Source organism: Lampetra planeri, chromosome 36 (genome assembly GCF_965212315.1).
Source record: "Lampetra planeri chromosome 36, kcLamPlan1.2.h2, whole genome shotgun sequence".
NCBI classification, from domain to species: domain Eukaryota; kingdom Metazoa; phylum Chordata; class Hyperoartia; order Petromyzontiformes; family Petromyzontidae; genus Lampetra; species Lampetra planeri.
Genome location: NC_136142.1, coordinates 6,464,831 through 6,486,573, shown reverse-complemented (window position 1 = coordinate 6,486,573; position 21,743 = coordinate 6,464,831). Strand labels below are relative to the sequence as shown.

At 55.1% G+C, this 21,743-nt stretch overlaps 1 protein-coding gene across 1 annotated transcript in view; it reads left to right on the top strand.

The window, feature by feature from the left end:
- Positions 1-5,678: 5,678 nt before the first annotated feature.
- TTLL10 (tubulin tyrosine ligase like 10) overlaps positions 5,679-21,743 on the top strand; it is a 29,368-nt gene continuing 13,303 nt past the window's right edge. Inside the window, exons 1-6 of the mRNA XM_078611268.1 lie at positions 5,679-6,450; positions 9,531-9,688; positions 11,114-11,320; positions 11,735-11,924; positions 13,330-14,091; positions 15,801-15,805. Of these exons, the coding sequence (XP_078467394.1) occupies positions 6,413-6,450; positions 9,531-9,688; positions 11,114-11,320; positions 11,735-11,924; positions 13,330-14,091; positions 15,801-15,805 (1,360 nt within the window). The 5' untranslated portion in view covers positions 5,679-6,412. The remainder of the gene's footprint in view (positions 6,451-9,530; positions 9,689-11,113; positions 11,321-11,734; positions 11,925-13,329; positions 14,092-15,800; positions 15,806-21,743) is intronic.

Genomic DNA, 21,743 nt, shown 5'->3' with positions numbered 1-21,743 from the left:
TGTGTAGGTGAGTGTGAATTACTGTGTGTGTGAATGTGTCAGTGGGCAGGTGTATGGCAGTAAATCTGCGTGTGTGGATCTGTGTGTTTGTGCACCTAGCCTGGCACAAGCGCCGTGGTGACGGCAACCGCCGCTTCGTGGCGAACTGCGTTTTTGTGGGGGCGCGGTAGTGTAGCGGGTAGCGCTACGCTGCGCTACGAACCCGGCGACCCGAGTTCGATTCCCGCTCACGGCCAACATCGGTGACGAAATATCCGAACCGGTCCTGGGCCTCTCCTAGACCGAATCGGCCTCAGACGAGTAACTTGGTGCGGTGTGTAAACGACGATATGTGTGTAGACATCGCACCAGCCGTTGGGGGGGGGGGGTTACACTCGGCAACTGACATCTCCTGCCCACCACTTTCCCCGGGCCCGTACCTACACCACGTGGCAAGCCCCCACCTACAACACGTGGCAAGCCCCCACCTACAACACGTGGCAAGCCCGCACCTACAACACGTGGCAAGCCCGCACCTACAACACGTGGCAAGCCCGCACCTACAACACGTGGCAAGCCCGCACCTACAACACGTGGCAAGCCCGCACCTACAACACTGGCAAGCCCGCACCTACAACACGTGGCAAGCCCGCACCTACAACACGTGGCAAGCCCCCACCTACAACACGTGGCAAGCCCGCACCTACAACACGTGGCAAGCCCGCACCTACAACACGTGACAAGCCCCCACCTACAACACGTGGCAAGCCCGCACCTACAACACGTGGGCAAGCCCGCACCTACAACACGTGGCAAGCCCGCACCTACAACACGTGGCAAGCCCGCACCTACAACACGTGGCAAGCCCGCACCTACAATACGTGGCAAGCCCGCACCTACACCACGTGGCAAGCCCGCACCTACAACACGTGGCAAGCCCGCACCTACAACACGTGGCAAGCCCCCACCTACAACACGTGGCAAGCCCGCACCTACAACACGTGGCAAGCCCGCACCTACAACACGTGGCAAGCCCGCACCTACACCACGTGGCAAGCTCGCACCTACAACACGTGGCAAGCCCGCACCTACAACACGTGGCAAGCCCGCACCTACACCACGTGGCAAGCCCCCACCTACAACATGTGGCAAGCCCGCACCTACAACACGTGGCAAGCCCCCACCTACAACACGTGGCAAGCCCCCACCTACAACACGTGGCAAGCCCGCACCTACAACACGTGGCAAGCCCGCACCTACAACACGTGGCAAGCCCGCACCTACAACACGTGGCAAGCCCGCACCTACAACACGTGGCAAGCCCCCACCTACAACACGTTGCAAGCCCCCACCTACAACACGTGGCAAGCCCGCACCTACAACACGTGGCAAGCCCCCACCTACAACACGTGGCAAGCCCGCACCTACACCACGTGGCAAGCTCGCACTTACAACACGTGGCAAGCCCGCACCTACAACACGTGGCAAGCCCGCACCTACACCACGTGGCAAGCCCCCACCTACAACATGTGGCAAGCCCGCACCTACAACACGTGGCAAGCCCCCACCTACAACACGTGGCAAGCCCCCACCTACAACACGTGGCAAGCCCGCACCTACAACACGTGGCAAGCCCCCACCTACAACACGTGGCAAGCCCGCACCTACAACACGTGGCAAGCCCCCACCTACAACACGTGGCAAGCCCCCACCTACAACACGTGGCAAGCCCCCACCTACAACACGTGGCAAGCCCCCACCTACAACACGTGGCAAGCCCCCACCTACAACACGTGGCAAGCCCCCACCTACAACACGTGGCAAGCCCGCACCTACAACACGTGGCAAGCCCGCACCTACAACACGTGGCAAGCCCCCAGGTGCACGCGCATTCAGGGCTCGGAACCCAGTTTCTCATCAGAACCCCGCTTGGCTTCCGAGTGCCGACAAGGGCCCTCCACATGCCGCGTAGTTCAGGGACGTGCGCTCAGGGGAGGCAGGGGGAGGCAGAGCTTCACCTGTAATGCTCCAATGAAAATAGCTGTTGCGAAAAGTAAAAAAAAGAATAATCAAATTAAATGAATATTAAGATTTTTCCACTGATCTGTGTTGTAAATGTCATTTCTGTACGAGTCCAATCAATTTTGTTCAAAATCGCCAAATTTGCGGAGTTCCGCTGCAAATACAGGAAGAGACGAGAGGTGAGGCAGCGACGCGCTCAGCCTCCCCTGATTGCGCAACCCCTCAGTAACTGGATGGAGCGCGGGCAATAAGCGCGTGCCTGTTACTGTCCCAGTATGTCACCAACGTAATGTTTTGTAGACCCCTTAATTTCATGTCCTCGCCTTCCATACTCCAAGTAACTTATTTCACGTATGTGTATAAAGATATTGAGGCTCGCTGGTCTCGTCATGAAACTGCAATGAAAAAGCACCAGGGGAGGCAGCTATCACATCTGCCTCACTGAGGGGGACGTGTCTAACACGCCCCCTTCAGTGAGGACACGCCCCCTCAGTGAGGCCACGCCCCCCTCCGTGTGTGAATCTGGCTCTGACACGAGCGAGTGCCTCCCCAGCCATTGACCTCACCGCACGTCACCGGCGTGCTTTCACCTGTGCGTGCGCGCGTGCTGTCATAGTTCGTGCGCGAACGAGCGAGTGTGTGCCTTGGCTCGGCTGAAACCAGCTGAGGTTTATTCGTAACAGGGAAGGGAGGGTGATCACCCCTTTTGACTTCGTTAAACGTTGAGCAGAGCAGAGCCCTGACTGTGTCGACGAGACGCCTCACGTCGAAACCGGTTCTTGTGTTCATGTATTGCACTACTGTATGTTCAACTTCTTTCGCACCAAATCCGTGCCAATCGGAGGTGCGGGGCAGGGGGGACAAGACACAAGAAGCACAAAAAGCAGCTGTTATGGAGAAATCCGTTTTTAAATCGAGATCATTTAAAAGTTTCGATTTAAAGCTTTCGTGACTGCAGGGATTCATCTTCTTGGTTCTTTCGGTAAAGTCACGTGGAATGGAAATAATAAAATAATGAAAATAAAACATAATTAAATAAAAGTCACGTAGAATGGAAATAATAAAATAATGAAAATATAACATCATTAAATAATTCTCACGACGTTTCGGCCACAACGCAAGCAGCCACCTGAGGACGGCCACTTGCGTTGTGGCCGAAACGTCGTCCTCATGTGGAGAACAGGTCTGTCGAGGAGACAGACCTGTTCTCCACCTGAGGACGGCTGCTTGCGTTGTGGCCGAAACGTTGTGAGAATTATTTTATGATGTTATATTTTCATTATTTTATTATTTCCATTCTACGTGACTTTACCGAAAGAACCAAGAAGATCAGTTAAAAGCTCCAGTGGCTTCCGAATATGGGAAGATGCATTCCAGACGGCCCACAGAAGCGCATCCGAAAGCGCCCCGCGATGCGATGGCCGCCGTCTTTGTTGGATGTTCCAAGCCAAAAGCCGCCGCTGATGCTGCTGCTACTGCTGCTGCTGTTGTGAGGATGACCGGAGCTGGCCCGATGGTTTACGCTCCTTGACGAGATGAGCGAGGCTTTGTGGTTTATTTGTGGCGAGCGCTTTGTGTGTAATGATGAGTGGTGCACAGTAGGACGTGGGTTTCATCCCGACTCTGACGCCTGCTGCTGCTGTTTATTTGGAGTTTGCGTCTCTCTCTCTTTTTACGATTAGTGGAAACAAGAAGATGCTCGGTGTAGTCGGCACTTTGCTTCGTTCATCATTTCGGTTTTTTTGTTCAATGCTTTGCTTTATGTGCCCCCCCCCCCTATTTAAATGAAAGATTTCACGAAAGATTTCAAGCTCTACCCCTTCTTCTTACCCCTTCCCTCTCTCTCTACCCCCTCTCTCTACCCCCTCTCTCTACCCCCTCTCTCTACCCCCTCTCTCTACCCCCTCTCTCTACCCCCTCTCTCTACCCCCTCTCTCTATCCCCTCTCTCTACCCCCTCTCTCTACCCTCTCTCTCTACCCCCTCTCTCTACCCCCTCTCTCTACCCCCTCTCTCCCTACTCTATGCCCCCCCTGTTCTCGATGTAATATTTTGATATATTTTTTAACTCCCTCTCTCCCTCCCCCTCTCTCTCTTTTTTACGATCACAGGAAACAAGAAGATGCTCGGTGTAGTCGGCACTTAGCTTCGTTCATCATTTAGTTGTTTTAGTTTTTTTCAATGCTTTACTTCAAGACCCCCCCCCCCCCCTTTTTTAAATGAAAAATGTCACGCTCTGCTCTCCTCCTTCTTACCCCTTCCCTCTCTCTCTGCTCCCTCTCTCTCTCTCTTTTCTTCTCTCTCTCCCCGTGGATTTTTCCCCGGGTCATCTCCCGGTGTTTCCCTTCCACATTTTAGAATCAACATCACCACGCGTTTCGAGCATTTGGCTGCTGCTGCTATAAATGTCCACACGACGATAAGCCACTTTCGCTGAGCTATCACTTGTGGCCAGGTCGCTTCTGAAAAAGAAACCGAGCTTCATACATACAGTACCTCAGTGGGGCCTTGTCTGGTGAGATAGAACGTTGAGTTAGTTTAGTTTATGCGATCATAGACGAGCTGTGTTGACGATGGGATGCCCTCGCTAACAGCACTTGCCCCCTAGGCTATACGGGGAGGGATCTTTATCTTTGTACTTTGCATACCTGGCAACGTGGCTTACCCTGTCTCTGTGTGGGAGGTAATCGCCACCCTCGGCCCACTTCCCCCAAGCCCCCCCCCCCTCCCCCCCGCTGCGATCGACGGCTGCGTCGCCGAGGAGGTGAACATTTTGCCCACGCACACAAACAAGACAAAGATCCCCCGTGTAGCCTTAACAGACTGTAGGGGCAAGTGCTGTTAGCGAGCACCTATGAAGGCCGGCACGGTACACGTGGTTGGTGGGTGGCCAGCACCACGCCCGATCGCCTTCGTCTCCCCCAGTGGCGATGTTGACACACCGCACCGGGTCCTCATTTGAGGCTGAGTCGATCTAGAAGAGGCCCAGGACCGGTTCAGATAATCGTCACTGGGTGTTGGCCGTGAGCGGGTTATCGAACTCGGGTCGTTGGGTTTCGTAGCGCAGCGCGCTAACCACGACACCACCGCTCCCAACATAGCGACACGTGATCTCACCAGAACTAAAAGCCTGTGTCATGGATGATATTGGTCGCGAAAGCCGACTTGGTCTCAAAGAGACACACACAGACACGACATTCACTCAACGCTCTGTGGACCTCACGTCGGAGGGATTTCTTTTTTACATATTCACAACTCGCGCGGACGTTTTTATATTGTTTATTTTTTAAAAAAAACACACCACGGCCCCTTCCGCTTGCGAGTTTTTGGCAGCCAAAATCGGCACAAACGTCGAGCAAAGACCACGTTCGTCCGCGTCGTCGCAGCGCTTTCGGGCGCGCTTCTGCGGCCGTCTGGAACGCTCTTCCGTCTCCGATACTAGGAAGCCACTGGGCGCTGTGCACTCTTAAGTCATTTGGATTGACAAACTAATTTCTTAAGAACTGATTTTTTTCGTGTGTAGTTTGTTGTCCCCCCCCCGCCCGCGGGTTGGCTACGTACGGTGCGAAAGAAGTTCGGTGCGTACATGCAATGACGCGGAGATGTGAGCTTGGATCGCAAGCTGCTCCGGGAACGCGCCGCGTTTTCTACGCACGGACGGCGAGCTGCCGGTGGCCAGTACGTGGCAGCACGTTAGTGTGCGATTTCTTGAATCCATCTGTGCAGAGCTTAATAGTGCCACGCACCCCCCCCCCCTTCCCACACAAAGTCAAACTTTGCACGGGACGGGCTCGCTCCAGAAGTCCTTCGTAAGCGAGAGGGCTACGGGTTTCGCCAGCGTCGGTGCGGCCCCTTGAACATTTTCTGTCTCGCTCGGCGGTGGGCCCGGGATTGTGAACTGGTTGCAGCAGGCAGGATCGGCCAGAGAGAGAACCAAACTCAGCCACTCCAGGGGGGTCGTGGCACAGGCGACGTTCGTGACGAGACGGAGGGGGCAGAGTCACGGGTTGGTCGGGGCCTGGAGGTGCTCAAGGCTCCTTTACCCCTTGTCGCATCTCTCTTCTGTCCTCTTCTCTCTCTCCTCTGTCTGCCTGTCTCTCCTCTGTGTCTCTGTCTGTCTCTCCTCTGTCTCTCCTCTGTGTCTCTGTCTGTCTCTCCTCTGTCTCTCCTCTGTCTCTCCTCTGTGTCTCTGTCTGTCTGTCTCTCCTCTGTCTCTCCTCTGTCTCTCCTCTGTCTCTCTTCTGTGTCTCTGTCTGTCTATCTGTCCTCTGTCTCTCGTCTGTCTCTGTAGGGACGCGAGAGTTTTGCTCTTTGCTTTGAGTGGCACCCATCCTCTGGTCACCGCTACGGATGGAAGCATTATTTATTTATTATTTTCTTACAGGCAATATGTTGTGTAGCGACTGCTGGCGATGCCGGCTGGTCAGCCGGTGATATGGAGCTGTCGCTGGTGAGTGTGGCTCGTGGCGATCACCGCTCCCTCTCTCTCTCGCACACGACATGTTATACCTACAGTCACCCTAACTAAATATTATACTGTACCTACATTCAGACTGACCATAGCCCCAACCATTATACCTACAGTCACACTGACCCCAACCATTATACCTACAGGCACCCTCACACTGTTGCTATGATACCTGACACGGGCCCTAACAGACCTAACACACCAACACCCTTAGACACAACACCACCCCAAGCATTGAACCTGACACCCTGGTAGGTGCGTGTCCCTGTGTGTCTGGGGAGCGGTGGTGTAGCGGTTAGCGCGCTGTGCTATGAACCCGGCGACCCCAGTTCGATTCCCGCTCATGGCCAACACCAGTGACGATTATCTGAACAGGTCCTGGGCCTCCCCTAGGTCGACTCAGCCTTAAATGAGTACCCGGTGCGGTGTGTAAACATCGCCACTGGGGAGACGAAGGCGGCCGGGCGAAGTGCTGCTCACCCACCCCCTCGTGCGCCGTGCCGGCCTTCATAGGTGCTACTCGCTAACAGCACTTGCCCCCACAGTCTGCCCAGGCTATGCGGGGGATCTTTGTCCTTTGGACCTCGCTAACAGCACTTGCCCCCACAGTCTGCCCAGGCTATGCGGGGGATCTTTGTTTTTGGACCTCGCTAGCAGCACTTGCCACCACAGTCTGCCCAGGCTATACGGGGGATCTTTGTCCTTTGGACCTCGCTAACAGCACTTGCCCCCACAGTCTGCACAGGCTATGCGGGGAATATTTGTCTTTGGACCTCGCTAACAGCACTTGCCCCCACAGTCTGCCCAGGCTATGCGGGGAATATTTGTCTTTGGACCTCGCTAGCAGCACTTGCCCCCACAGTCTGCCCAGGCTATGCGGGGAATATTTGTCTTTGGACCTCGCTAACAGCCCTTGCCCCCACAGTCTGCCCAGGCTATGCGGGGAATATTTGTCTTTGGACCTCGCTAACAGCACTTGCCCCCACAGTCTGCCCAGGCTATGCGGGGAATATTTGTCTTTGGACCTCGCTAACAGCACTTGCCCCCACAGTCTACCCGGGACCGCGAGAGCGTGCGCGCGAGTGTCGCCACCATGCGAAATCAGCCGTCGTAGCAGCAGCCGCGGCAGCTGCTGCTGCTGCTGCGACAAACAAACGCAGTTGTCTCCTGCGTTTGTTTGCCGGGTGGAGGGAACCCATCGGGGTAGAGAGAGAGAAAGGAAAATCATGATGGGAGGATTGGTGGCAGAGCTCGCAAACGGGTTTTATTCCTTACCCGTACCCGGCCGCACCAGGGTCGCAAACGGGTACCCGTACCCTACCCGATACACGGCTACCCGTACCCGGCCGGGTATCGGGTAGGGTACGGGTACCCGATTGCGACCTCTGGGATGAAGCCATGTTGCAGGCGCGGGTGGGTTGATTCTAGGAACTTGAATTGTGAGAAGAGACAAGACGTTGGGAAATGAGTGACAAACGGTTACTCACCAGTGACTCGCGGCCTACCCGTTCCCGTACCCGGCCGCACCAGGGTCGCAAACGGGTACCCGTACCCGGCCGGGTACAGGTATCGGGTACCCGATTGCGACCTCTGATTGGTGGTGGTGGTTGACGCGCTGCGCTACGAACCCGGTGACCCGAGTTCGATTCGCGCTCACGATCAATAACAGGGGGGCGAATATTTGAGCCGGTGATGGACCTCCCCTAGGTCGACTCGGCCTCAACATCACTACCCGGTGTGCGGTGTGGCGTAAGCGTCGTCACTCGGGAGACAAAGGCGGCCGGGCGTGGTGCTGGCCAGCCCCACCTTTTCGTCTGTCGTACGTTCATGGGTGCTGCTACTCGCTAACACACTTGCCCCAACAGTCTGTTGAGGCTATACGGGGGATCTTTGTCTTTGAACCTTGCCAACAGCACTTGCCCAATAGTCTGTTGAGGCTACACGGGGGATCTTTGTCTTTGGATCTTGCTAACAGCACTTGCCCCAATACTCTGTCAAGGCTACACGGGGGATCTTTGTCTTTGGGGGGCGGGGCAGGATAATAAATAAATGAATCTCGCGAGATCTCGAGTTGCGGTTTGTTTGACGGAGGGGGGAGGGAGGGAGGGAGGGAGGGGGGTGGAGAAAGGGGTGGAGGGAGGGGTGGAGGGAGAGAGGGTGGGTGGAGGGAGGGGGGGGTGGAGGGAGAGGGTTGGAGGGAGGGTAGAGGGAGGGAGGGGGGGGTGGAGGGAGGGAGGGATGGAGGGAGGGGGTTGGAGGGAGGGGTGGAGGGAGAGAGGGTGGGTGGAGGGAGGGGGGGTGGAGGGAGGGGGGTTGGAGGGAGGGAGGGGGGGTGGAGGGAGGGAGGGATGGAGGGAGGTAGAGGGGGTTCTGTGATCACCGCGCGTGGCGGTGTCACCCCCCGCCCCGCCCCCCGTGAGAAGCTGGCATGGCCCCCCACACCCTGCACCACTGATGGAGCCACGCCGGTGGTGGTGGGGGCGGTGATTGTGGGGGGGGGGGGGCAAGGTGAGCAAATCACATTTTTTTTATTTTTAAAATAGATGAAAGATTACGAATTGAAAAGCCATTCGCGAAGGGAGGAAACCTCGTCCGGACGCCAAGATGCCGTGACGGTTTGCGACGTACGGTGCGAAAGAAGTTGGGCATACAGGGCCTACCTCTACTTACGAACATTCGACGTACGGACTTTCAGAGACGCGAACAAACCTGCCCGCATGTCATGTCGACGCCACGTGAAGAACCAGTGGCGTCTACATCTGCAGAACACGAAGGACCAGTGGCGTCTACTTCGACAGACGATACAACTTTTTAAAGCCGTTCCCCGCGCTTAGTGTACACGCCGTGCGCAACGTGTTTGGAATCGTCACGAGGAGACTTTCACTTACGAACAAATCGACTTACGAACGCGCGAAAGGAGAACATTCGGCTCCGGCGTTTGTGCAACTGCGAACTCACAACGAACGGTGCCTGGAGCTGACCAGTGACCTTGTCTCCCTGCCACCCCCACCCCCCTCTCATTGTCACCTCCATCCCTTGCACCTCCCCCTCACCCCACGCAGGCAGAGCTGCGTCTGCTGGGAGCGCCGATGCCCAAGGGGGTCCCGGGATCGTGCGTGGACCCCGAGCGCGAATCGTGGCTACGGTCGCGCTTCGTGCAACGCGTGCGCTCCTACACGGGCACCCCCTACGCGCAGAGGCACCACCCGCCCGGCAGTGGGTACCCGCTCAGGCCAGCACGCACGCGCGTGCGTGTGTTGGTGTGTGTATGTGTGTGTGTGTGTTCATCTTCTTGGTTTTTTCGGTAAGGTCACGTAGAATGGAAATGATAAAATAATAAAAATACAACATAATAAAATAAAGCATAATAAAATAAGCGATATTTATTTTATTATATTATTATATTATTTTATTATTTTATTAAGTTTTATTTTTATTATTTTATTATTTCCATTCTACGTGACTTTACCGAAAGAACCAAAAAGTAGAATCCCTGCAGTCACGGAAGCTTTAAATCGAAATTTATGTGTGTGTTGTCATCTCGGTCAGTCGACCCGTGGCACCTGGGTCTACCCCGTGACCTCCTGCCAGCGGGCGTTCGACACGTCACGTGGCCTCAAGGTGCACTTGGCCTGGCACAAGCGTCGTGGTGACGTCACCGCCACTTAGTGGCGAATGGCGGCGGTTGTTGTTGTGTTGTTATATGTATGTTTGTGTGTGTTTGTGTATGTGTGTGTGAGCGGTAGTGTAGCGGTAGTGTAGCGGTGAGCGCGCTCCGCTACGAACATGGTACCTGGTGCGGTATGTAAACATCGCCACTAGGGAGACAAAGGCGGTCGGTCGTGGTGCTGGCCGGGGTATATTGTATGCGATCTAACCCAAAAAAGCCGCTAATGGAGCAAGTGTATAATCTATTTCAGTTTATAGCGCCACACCCTGCTAGATGTTGTGAGCCGCGTGGCTGGGAAGGGTCTCGAGTCAAACGTGCACTCACTGATTCTGCACGTATTGGTGTGTATATAGAATTATACATACTGTGTATATATGTGTGTATGTATATATAACACATTCCTGCGGAGGGAGCTGGTAGGAACGTTGGGTTGCTCGGTCAATGGCCAGGGTCAACGGAGGCGTGGTGTATTCCGCAAATATGCCCGACTGTAAGGGCGGGCACAAGCCGGCGTGAGTGGGTTAAACGTTGAGTTTTATAAGGGCACCACGGGGTGACCAGCCCCTCCCCACCCAGCCCCACCCTCCCCACCCAGCCCCTCCCCTCCCCACCCTCCACTCCCCACCTAGCCCCTCCCTCCCCACCCAGCCCCTCATCTGCACGACGGACGCAATAATCCACTGTGGGCTTGTGTAAGCAGGAGGTTCCTACCAGTATCGTGCCAGTGTAATTTCACGCACGCGTCCGTGCTAAAAGAAACAGCTCTCCCAAGATTCTCGCGCACAATTTGGCTCGAAAGCATTCGACGTAAGCCGCTGCCCCGGAGTGTTTGGGATCTTCCCTCTCGAAGTTTCGCGTCTCTCGGCATCTCCATTTCTGCCACGTCTCTCTGTCCTCACTTAAACTGTCCCGACCCGCCGAAAAGCCCTCCTCGAGTGCCGCTCGCTGCCCCCGCGCCCCTCCGTACCACTTCAGGTCCCGAGTTCGAGTCGCCGCTCTTCCTCGACTGCTGCGGGCTGGTGCGGAGGGCGCTGATGGACCTTCGCGCCGAGCTGGGCTTCTCGGTGGGGCCGTGGAACCAGGCCTACCTGTACGACACGCTGCCCCTCGACGTGAGCGGCGCCGCCGACATGCAGCCCGGGGACCTCGTCTTCACCACCGCCACCTACTTCAACCCCAAGGGTACGGGGGTGGTGGGTCTAGCGGACCCGGGACTAGGGGGGACAGTCTGCTGAGGCTACATGGGGGGGGGGGGATCTTTGTCTTTGTGCGCGCGCGCGTGTTGAAATTCGCTGGATCAGCGCGAAACGAACCCGGCACCCGAGTTCGATTCCCGCTCGAGGCCAACACCGGTGACGGACGATTATCCGAACCGGTCCTGGGCCTCCCCTAGGTCGACTCAGCCTCGAATGAGTACCTGGGTGCGGTGTGTAAACATCGCCACTGGGGAGACAAAGGCGGCCGGACGTGACGTGGCTGCTCGCGCACCCACCCCCTCGCGCGCCGTGCCGGCCTTCATAGGTGCTCGCTAACAGCGCTTGCCCCCAACAGTCTGTTGAGGCTACACGGGGGATCTTTGTCTTTGTGCGTGTGCAGCCAAGCGGCACCCGCACGGCGTGGTGCACGTGGAGGTGTGGGCGGGCGACGGCGAGCGGACGGTGGCTGCCCGCTGGCGCCGCGGCCGCGTGCAGGAGTTCCCCTCCTACCGCTTCGACTCGGCGGCGTACGGCGACGCGCGCTATCACTTCCGCTCCATCAGCACGTGGCTGCAGGGAGTGTGCGTCAGGTGCGCGTCACAAGGGGGGGAGGCGGTTACCCCCCCCAGCCATCCCTACCGAATTGTTTGTGTTGGTGGGGGTGGGCTGATGTGTTAGCTGTCGACCACTTATCAGTGCTGCCGACCTGATTACACACACGCACACCCCGTGCCCTTATACATCTCAACGTGCATCATACAAAGTCCCATCACAAGGGAGAATCACAAACAAATGGGCAATCGACACTAGTACACTCACCACTAGTACACTCACTAGTACACTCACCACTAGTACACTCACCACTACTACACTCACCACTACACTCACAACTAGTACACTCATCACTACACTCACCACTACACCCACCACTAGTACACTCACTAGTACACTCACCACTACACTCACTACTACACTCACTACTAGTACACTCACCACTACACTCACCACTACACTCACCACTAGTACACTCACCACTAGTACACTCACCACTACTACACTCACTACTACTACACTCACCACTACACTCACCACTAGTACACTCACTACTCGTAGTCGGAGACTTGCACTAGACACACTGTGGGACCCAGAGAATTAGTGAGGTTTGTCACGTGAACAGAACGTGCCAATTCGTTACTAGTGTAGAGGTGTTACATAACGGGGAGAAACGGGCAGTTACACTGGGGTGTCTACATCCACGTCCGCAAACGGTTACCACCCTGGGGGGCTGTGTGGGGGAGAGGCTGGGATCCCACACAGAGAGCTTGTGGCAGTCGTTGGGTACAGATCAAGATGAAGAGCCAGTGAAGACTGAAGGCCACAGCTAGCTAGACCTGGAACTACCCTGACTCGCTGTGCTTGTAAGAGCCGAGCAGGGCAAGCCAGTGGGGCGACCTCAGAGCAGCGAGGTCCGATGTCCTTGTAAGGGCCAGACTCGTGTGGCTGAGGGTCGGAACCTGGCCAGGTTAGCTAGCCTACATTTGGGGAAGGTCTGGGATAGAGAGAAGTAGGGAGTTAACGGGGAGCGTTAGCTGGGGAACACTTCCTCTAATAGACTGCGTGAAGAGGCCGATACCTCTTCAAGTGTTAGAGTCGTTACTCTGTTGTACTGAATTTATTTGTAATAAATAGGTGTTGTCTCCATCAACTTCTCCTACGTCACGTACACCCGTTACACTAGTACAGCACTAACCGGTGTGTTGGAGAGCCAAGCCACAACATTTACCATCTGAGTACGACGTTTCGCCGGTAATTACAACTAGATTCATCAGGCAGCAGCCAGATTTGTGGAGAAATCCTCCCGTTTCGTTCCTTAAATAGATAGATGTGATGACGTCACTTGTGTGCCCTTTTTGCGCGAAGTGGGGGGCGATTCATGAATGCATATAAATGACAAACCAGTGTCGTTGTTGTTTGTTTGTGCCGTTGGTCTTGCAGCCACTGCAGCGAGCACGCGTGGGGTCGCTGCCGCCGAGACTTTCCCGGCCCCAAGTCGATCTTCTGTCCAGACGAGGGCGCGGAGCGCGAGGACGCGGGCCACGTGGCACAGACAGGGCCACAACAAAAACAACATGAACAACAACAACAACATCGCGGGGTCGAGAATTCACCACCACCGCCACCACCGTCGCATGACCAGTGGCTCGTCACGACGAAACCAGCAGACTCTCCGCCGCACGGCAACAACAACAACGACGACAACGACGAGGAGGAGGAATCCTCCGGCTTCCAGCATTCTTCCTCCGCTCTGCTGCCGCTCCAGGAAGTCTCCGCGGAGAAGCAGCAGACGTTGGTGGGGTCCTCGCGGGAGAGACGGCGGCGGCATCGGCGGGCATCAACCTGCGAGCCGTCGGTGGCACCGGCGCCCGTTCGGCGTGCCGCCGCCGGTGAAGGCGGTGGCGGCGGCGACGACGTCGACGGCGGCGGCGGCAGAGAATCGTCGACGCGGAGCCGGCGGGACGCGCGGGGGGTCCGCGCGGACCGGCGAACGTGGGAGGTGGTGGCGGCCGTGGCGGCGGTGGGCGGAGGGTCGCGGGCGGCAGAGGAGGAGGACGAGACGCCGGGGTGGCCGCAGGGGGCCGCGAAGGCCCCAGGGGGCGGCCGCACGGGGCTCCCAGGTGACGAGTTCGGATTGGCCACAGTCACGCTGGCCGTGGCGTTGACGCTCGAGGCGATCGTCGTTCTGCTCTTCGTCGTTTTGTGACCGCGGGCCGCATGGCCCGAGGGATGATCGTGGTCGCGACGCGCAGGAGCGGCGGTTTCGAGACGGGCCGTCGAGCGGTGCGCGACGGCCATCGGCTCGGTCCTCGCATCCGCGCGGCGTTGTGACGTCGCCGCCGAACGCGACCGTGGCTCTCTTTATTGAGTCGGCGGTGTGAGCGACGCCACGTGCGCGACGTCACGTGGCGGCGCAAGGCGGGATGGGAGGACCGGTCCCGCGGCCACACACACCGCGCCTCTTGCTGCACAGTCACCACCTTTTCTCCCCTACCCCCCCGCACCTCCGATTAGCACTGTTGGCGATGTACGGTGCGAAAGAAGTTGAACGTACTTATATGTACGTAGGCCAAAACGTGGACATGTTTCCCAGCCAGAATCTGGTATATTATATATCAGCACTCTGCAATGAAACTGCAATCAAGTTCAATGCAGTACCGGCACCAAATGAATCCCTGCCGCCACAAAAATACGGACGCCTATTCCTGGGCTGTCCACATGGTTGGCTACGTAGGGTGGGAAAGAAATTCAACATACATACAAACCCACGCCATACCCAGGTAAAAACCCAGACAGGTGGCAACCTACCTATGAGTCCGTTTTTGCATCGTTGTATTATTGTTATATTACTCGTGTTCGTATCCAGCCTACATGCACTTTTCTGTCTGATGAGCTTCCAATCAATTTTACAAAAAATTATTCAGAATCGATAGTTTCTTGGTTATTGGAGCTGCGTGATGTGGCTCGGCTTGATAAAGAGGGCGAGAGAGAGATGCATTGTTCTCGTTGGTGAGATCCTGACGTCACAGACAACAATGGCGCGCCACGTGGAACTCGCGTCGATGAATCTAAGCGCCCTTTTAGGCGAGTCGGCGGGTTCGGTTGATGTTTCACAGCAGCACGGCTACCGGTTGGTTATACTGAGAGTTCTTAGCCGGGCCAGCATCCACCACACAGCGCCATCTTCACCGTCAACATCGTAATTATCGTAATTATCATAAGCATCATAACCATCATGACCATCGTAATCATCACTATCATAACCATCACCATCGTAATCATCACTATCATAACCATCACCATCATCATCATGACCATCGTAATCATCACCATCAATCGTCATCCGTCCAGCGTCAACTCGTGAGGCCGTACTGTTTGTGAGAATTCACCGGCAGTTGTGGGCACGTGTGCGGCGAGGTTACAACCGGAGGCCGAGTGTGCGAGCTGTCTGAGTAACATTTAATTGACCTATTGTAGATCCAAAAGTTGAAAAGAGTCAAACGCTAAAATAATCATAATAACAATGTCATCCGCTCGACGACTAGCGGAATCTCGCTATTACACGCGCTACGTGCTGACGTCCGTAGTACGTTTGTAAAATTTCAATAAACGTAAAGAAACCCACGCTGGCTCCTGTTTTTAATTCGCAGTGCTTTTCACGTTTGGATCTACAATGATATTCGTTCATGTGTAGAGTAAATAGTTAAATTGTGAAAAAAATGCTTATTTTTCTATTTGTTTAAGACTTATTTCCTCGTACGCAACATAACAACAGTCGTGCATTTTATCAGTCACTATGTTGACACTGGCAAAAGGGTCCCATAGATGTAACCGCTTAACCCGAGTCATTAATCCTATGGCGACGGCATTGTCCTTGTACTGTTCGCCGTTTGGCGGCCTTTGCTCTCTAGCGCCGGTGAGACAGAGCCAATCGGTTTCACGGACAATGCGGACATGATCAAAGCATAATTGTTTTTTACCACAATTATGTGTGGTTCATGCAGACTTTGATACATTGTAATAGGTGTCAATTTGGATGTTTGAACATCTTAACACTTCCCGTATTTGTGCCAGAAAGGGTAAAGCCTCACCATCAGCCATGGTCAAACAGCTGCTGGATGAAGGCCTTCCCTAAGACACCGCCTCCTATCACGATCCTGCGATGTTTTAATCCAACCGAGCACCTGGACACGAACTGATTTCATCGCTCCATCTCTTCGGTGGACGTTATCTCTCGGAAGCGTCCCGTTTCTCAGCTGCCCACTCCATTTTATATTATTGACCATCGGTCATCATCCCTCCCAGCGACGAGTCCCCCCCAAGCCCCTCGTGCCCCCCACCACCCACCCCCTCTCCAGGTTACTAAAGCTATGCCAGAGACAAGGATCGCCTCTAGCCATGCCTCTAGCTAACGTGGTGTTAGTACAGTAAAACCTTGGATTGCGAGCATAATTCGTTCCAGAAACGTGTTTGTAATCCAAAGCACTCGTATATCAAAGCACTTGTATATCAGTTGTGATCACGTGACGCTCGGCAGACAAAGCGTATACGTACTACTCGTATTGCAAGACCTCGCTCGTTTATCAAATTAATATTTATTTAAAAAAATTGCTCGCAGACCAAGTTACTCCCAATCCAAGGTTTTACTGTAATAGCATTCGCTTCCCACGTTGTTCCACGTTGTAGAGAATCTTGGCTGCTATAAAATTCCACACGAAGAGCACTGAGCTATCATTTGTGATGGCCAGGTCGCTTCTGAAAAGAGCGACATATCTCAGTGGGCCTTATCTGGTAAAATAAAAAATATATTTTTCTAGTGTAATGGTGTTTTGTGTTAGTAAGGTTTTTTAGTTTCGTGTGGCACTTACATTCCACGCGTGCCGCTAACATTTCTCCTGCACGGTATCCATGCCGCAGTCTGTGCCATCCGTGAAAAGATTTTGCGGCCCAGGAGTTCAGAACCCCTGGATTATCGTGTGCACGTGTGTGCATGTGTTTGTATGTCTGGTGGAGAGCGGTAGTGTAGCGGTTAGCGCTGCGCCACGTTACGAGCCCGTCGACCCGAGTTCGATTCCCGTTCATGGCCAACACCAGTGATGATTATCTGAACTGGTCCTGCACCTTTCCTGGGTCGACTCAGCCTCAAATGAATACGTGGTGAGGGGTGTAAACATCGCCTCTAGGGAGACAAAGGCAGCCAGGCGTGGTGCTGGCCTCCTACTCTCTCGTGTGCCAATGCCGGCCTTAATAGGTGCTCGCTAACAGCACTTGCCCCAAGAGTCTGCTACTGTATTTATGCTGAACTTATTTCGCATCGTACATAGCCAACCATGCTAATCGGAGGTTCATAAGCTCTCCAGAGCCACGGGCCTTTGTCTTTATTGTATGTCTGGTAAGTGTTTGGACATGATCAGGGCATAAGAGTTGGTGGCAGGTGAGTAGCTCAGGCCATGATGCACGAGGGCAATTTGATGGCAATCGTCGCCGGCAATCTTCATTGTTCACCCAAATCTGAAGAATCCTCATTCAAGCTGCCCTCTAGTGCTGCCCCCTAGTGGGCAACGGGGGAGGTAACTTCCAATCAGATCGGAGATGGAGCGCACGGGACTGTGCTGCCTGATGACGTCACTCCTTTCTGCACCTGAAAAAAATGGCTGCTTCAAAATCCATTCATGAGTGGGATCTGGACAAACGCAACAGAAGACATTCTGATTGATTTTCTAATAAGTAATATGTTGTATTGTATTGAGTGGGTGACTGGCTAACTGGCTGGTAATAATGGCCTGCATAAAGGAATGGCTGTTACCTAAATAGTCACTTGTACTAGACCTACCCCACCCCTAATCGCCTAGCAACTAGTACTAGGCCTACCCATCCCTAATCGCCTAGCAACTAGTACTAGGCCTACCCATCCCTAATCACCTAGCAACTAATACTAGGCCTATCCTATCCCGAATTACCTGGTTCATATACAACCTGTAGACCAATCGTTGGTCAGCATACATATGAAGTATTGGAAAATGACGGCAGGAAACTCCTTGACGGGAACACACTTCTTTTATTAAATCTTGACTTGTAACAATACAACGCGTGGCCTCTCTTCTTCACAATGCGCTTCTCTTGACTCTGGATTCTGTGCTGCCGGCTCTCTGTGCCTCGTGTAGACTCTGCGCCTCGGCTACACTCCTCTCTCGCCTCGTGTAGACTCTGCGCCTCTGCTACACTCTCCACTCGCCTCGTGTAGACTTTGCATCTCTCTCTCTGGCTACACCGTATGCATACTCGGCTCGTGTAGACCTTCCTCTCTCGCTGGCTACACCGTATGCATACTCGGCTCGTGTAGACCGTTCTCTCTCGCTGGCTACACACTATACATTACTCAGCTCGTGTAGACCGTTCTCTCTCGCTGGCTACACACTATACATTACTCAGCTCGTGTAGACCGTTCTCTCTCGCTGGCTACACACTATACATTACTCAGCTCGTGTAGACCGTTCTCTCTCGCTGGCTACACACTTATACCTTACTCTCCTCTACTCTCCATTACTCTCCTCTCCGGGCTCTATCTCTGCACCTTCGTCTTCATTCTTAGATGGTTCCACTTCCCCCCTGCTCCTCTGTGCATCACCTTATATACCCCTTCTTCCCGGGAGACGGAGCGGATGCGGACCTCAACGTCGGCACCGCTCCTCAGTTACCCAATCCCCACGCGCTATCCCTACGATCCGGTTCCGCTCAGCGCGTGTTTCCACTCCCCGACCAATCACACCGCGCTGCTACCCGATCACTCCCTCTGGGCGCGTCACCGGCACACAGCCAATCAGCAGCACTACCCCCACCCGCGCACTGACGCCTGCTCCTCCCCGTCAGCGCGCGTCACCACACACACACCCGTACATACGCGCTGGCACACGACATATACACCCAGCGCGTATCACCACTACATCACCCCCTCCCACATAGCTCGCAGCCGGCCCGGCTGCTAACAACAACCAACCGCGACGATAAAACGACAACCAACAAAAAAAACCCCGTAACCCCCCGAGTGTGCCCCGTAACATAACACAACAACAACAACAACAAGAATAACTATGTACAGATTGACAATGAACCCGAAAAGTCAACAATAACACGATACGAGCAAATTCGAAACGAACGCGCCCCACGTCCCTGCGACTACACGCAGTGACGAGGCGCTCCAACTGCCCCGACTCCTCACGAGGCAGGTCATGCAAAGTAGCACGACCTGGCGCGAGTCCGTCTGGCTGGTCCATCGTATGGGGCGGGACACTGACGACCGTCCGGCGGTTCCGGCTGCTCCAGACGGCGCGGAACGGGCCTGAAAGGGCCGGCCCCGCCGCGGAGATCCGGCCGCCGGTGATCGGCAGCTGTCAGTTCCGAGACACCTGGGAGCAGATCAGGCGAAAATACGTGTGGATCAGGCAGAGACATTTCCCCCTCTGGGTCGCCGGTCACGTCACACGCCCGGCCATCACGACACAAGGGGAGGCCATATGGAGGCGAGAACGATTTCAGTCAGGAGGGGTGAACGTACCACCGGCGCTTTCCCCACTTTATCTGAACGCACTGGGGCCGTGCAACGCGCACGACCTCCACGGGTCCCCTCCACGGTCTCAACAATTTAGGCGACGTAGCCAAGGGTGCCTGAGGGCAATGCAGCCAGGCCCTGTCACCTGGTTTCCATTCGTGCATGGACACCTTCCGTGCCCGCAACCGTTCATTAGCAATTTGGCGAGCCCGCGAATTAAGCCGCGCGGCCTCCCTCGCCTCTGTCAGCTTGTGAATATTAAACTTAATATGTTCTGCCAAATTAGAATTAGTTCGTGGAGCGGACAGGCCAAGTTGCGTTTCTATTGGCGGGTCAGCTTCCCGACCGTACATCAAATAGAATGGGGAAAACCCCGTAGCTGCATGGGGGGCCATTCTATACGCGGCAAGGACTCCCGGGACCTGCAGGTCCCAATCTACATGTGCCTCGCACACCTGCTGGCACAGCATGGAAGTCAAGGTTTTGTGGAGTCTCTCCACCATCCCGTCAGTCTGCGGGTGGTACGGGGAGGTACGCACCTTCTTGGTACCCAACAGATCGCACACCTCTTGCAACAATTTACTCGAAAATTTTTTACCTTGGTCGGTCAGCAGGCGTTCGGGAGCCCCCTTGTCCAGGACATAGCCCTGGACGAAGGCATCCGTCACAGCCGCTGCCGACTGGTTAGCGAGAGGCCACGCCATAGGCCATCGGGTAAAGTATTCGACCCCCACTAACAAATATTTATTCCCTCTCGGCGTGACTGGGAAGGGCCCCAAAATATCGAGTGCAACGAGCTCGTTGGTACGCGAGACCTGAATAGATTGCAGCGGTGGATTAGCTGCCACGGCCGGTGGTTTACGCCTGGCGCACTCAACGCACCCCTTCAGAATATGCACCACATCACTTCCCATTCCCGGCCAGTAATAGTCACGCTGAAGCAGGGCAAGCGTCTTGTTAACTCCCAAGTGCAAGAGGCGTTCGTGTGCCGCCAAGACAACCCTCCCCCTCACAGCGGAAGGCACCACGAGTGCGTTCCGCCGGGACAAACTGTCCCATTTCAATAACACGCCCCGCTCAAGTACATAGGAGCCGGTACGCTCCTGGTCCCCCTCGGGACCCCCAACCTTGCGGCGCAATGCTAGCAGCGACCTGTCCGCCATCTGGAGGCGGCCCCATTCGCTGAGCGACAGCGAGAGCAGCGAGTCCCGACCCTGAGAGGCAGTGGAATCATCCCCGATCGGTGCGCCCGCTGTCGCAGCCAGTGCCCCCATCTCCCCCGCAAGCGTCGGTTTACAGCGCGCCGATCCCGACAAACACGCGCATTCATCACAAGGCAACAACCGCGACAAGCAATCGGCATTCGTGTGTCGCAACCCCTTACGGTACGTAGTCGTAAACTGATAGTCCTGGAGGACTTCCAACCAACGCGACAACTGGCCCGAGGGCTGGGCGACCCTCAATGAATACTGTAGCGCCGCGTGGTCCGTTCTGACTGTAAAGTGACGACCATAAAGATATGGCCTAAACTGCTGCACAAAAAAAACAATGGCAAGCAGCTCGCGACGGGTGACACAGTAGCGCTGCTCCGCCGGAGACAACACCCTACTACCGTAGGCGACAACTCTTTCGACACCCCCAACGACTTGGGATAGCACCCCCCCAATGCCCGTGTTGCTAGCATCCGTGTCCAGCAAAAAGGGACTGGCAAAATCGGGATAACACAAGGGTGGGGCACCCACCAAGGCGTCCCGGAGGGAGCGAAACGCGGCCTCCTCCTCCGGTCCCCATTTGAACTTCACTCCCTTCGCCGTTAGAGCGTGCAAGGGTTTTGCAATAGTGGCGAAGTGCTCAACGAACCGCCGATAATAAGAAGCAAACCCGATGAAACTACGCACGTCGGAAACGGACGTAGGTGTCGGCCACGAACCGACACAATCCGTCTTCGCGGGATCGGTGGAGATCCCCGAAGAATCGACAATGTGACCCAAGTATCTAACGGACCTACGAAGGAGGTGACATTTGGCCGGTTTAAATTTCAACTTAGCCGATCGCATTCGCAAGAACACCCCTCTCAATCGCCGGAGGTGTTCCTCAAACGTTTTACTGAAAACAATGACATCGTCCATATAAATCAAGCATGTATCCCACTGCAAGCCCGACAAAACCAGCTCCATAAGTCGCTGAAACGTCGCTGGAGAGGAGTGAAGTCCCATGGGTAACCGGTTAAACTGGAACAGCCCCCCTGGAGTCCGAAATGCTGTCTTAGGTTTCGACTCTTCGTCGAGCGGCAACTGCCAAAACC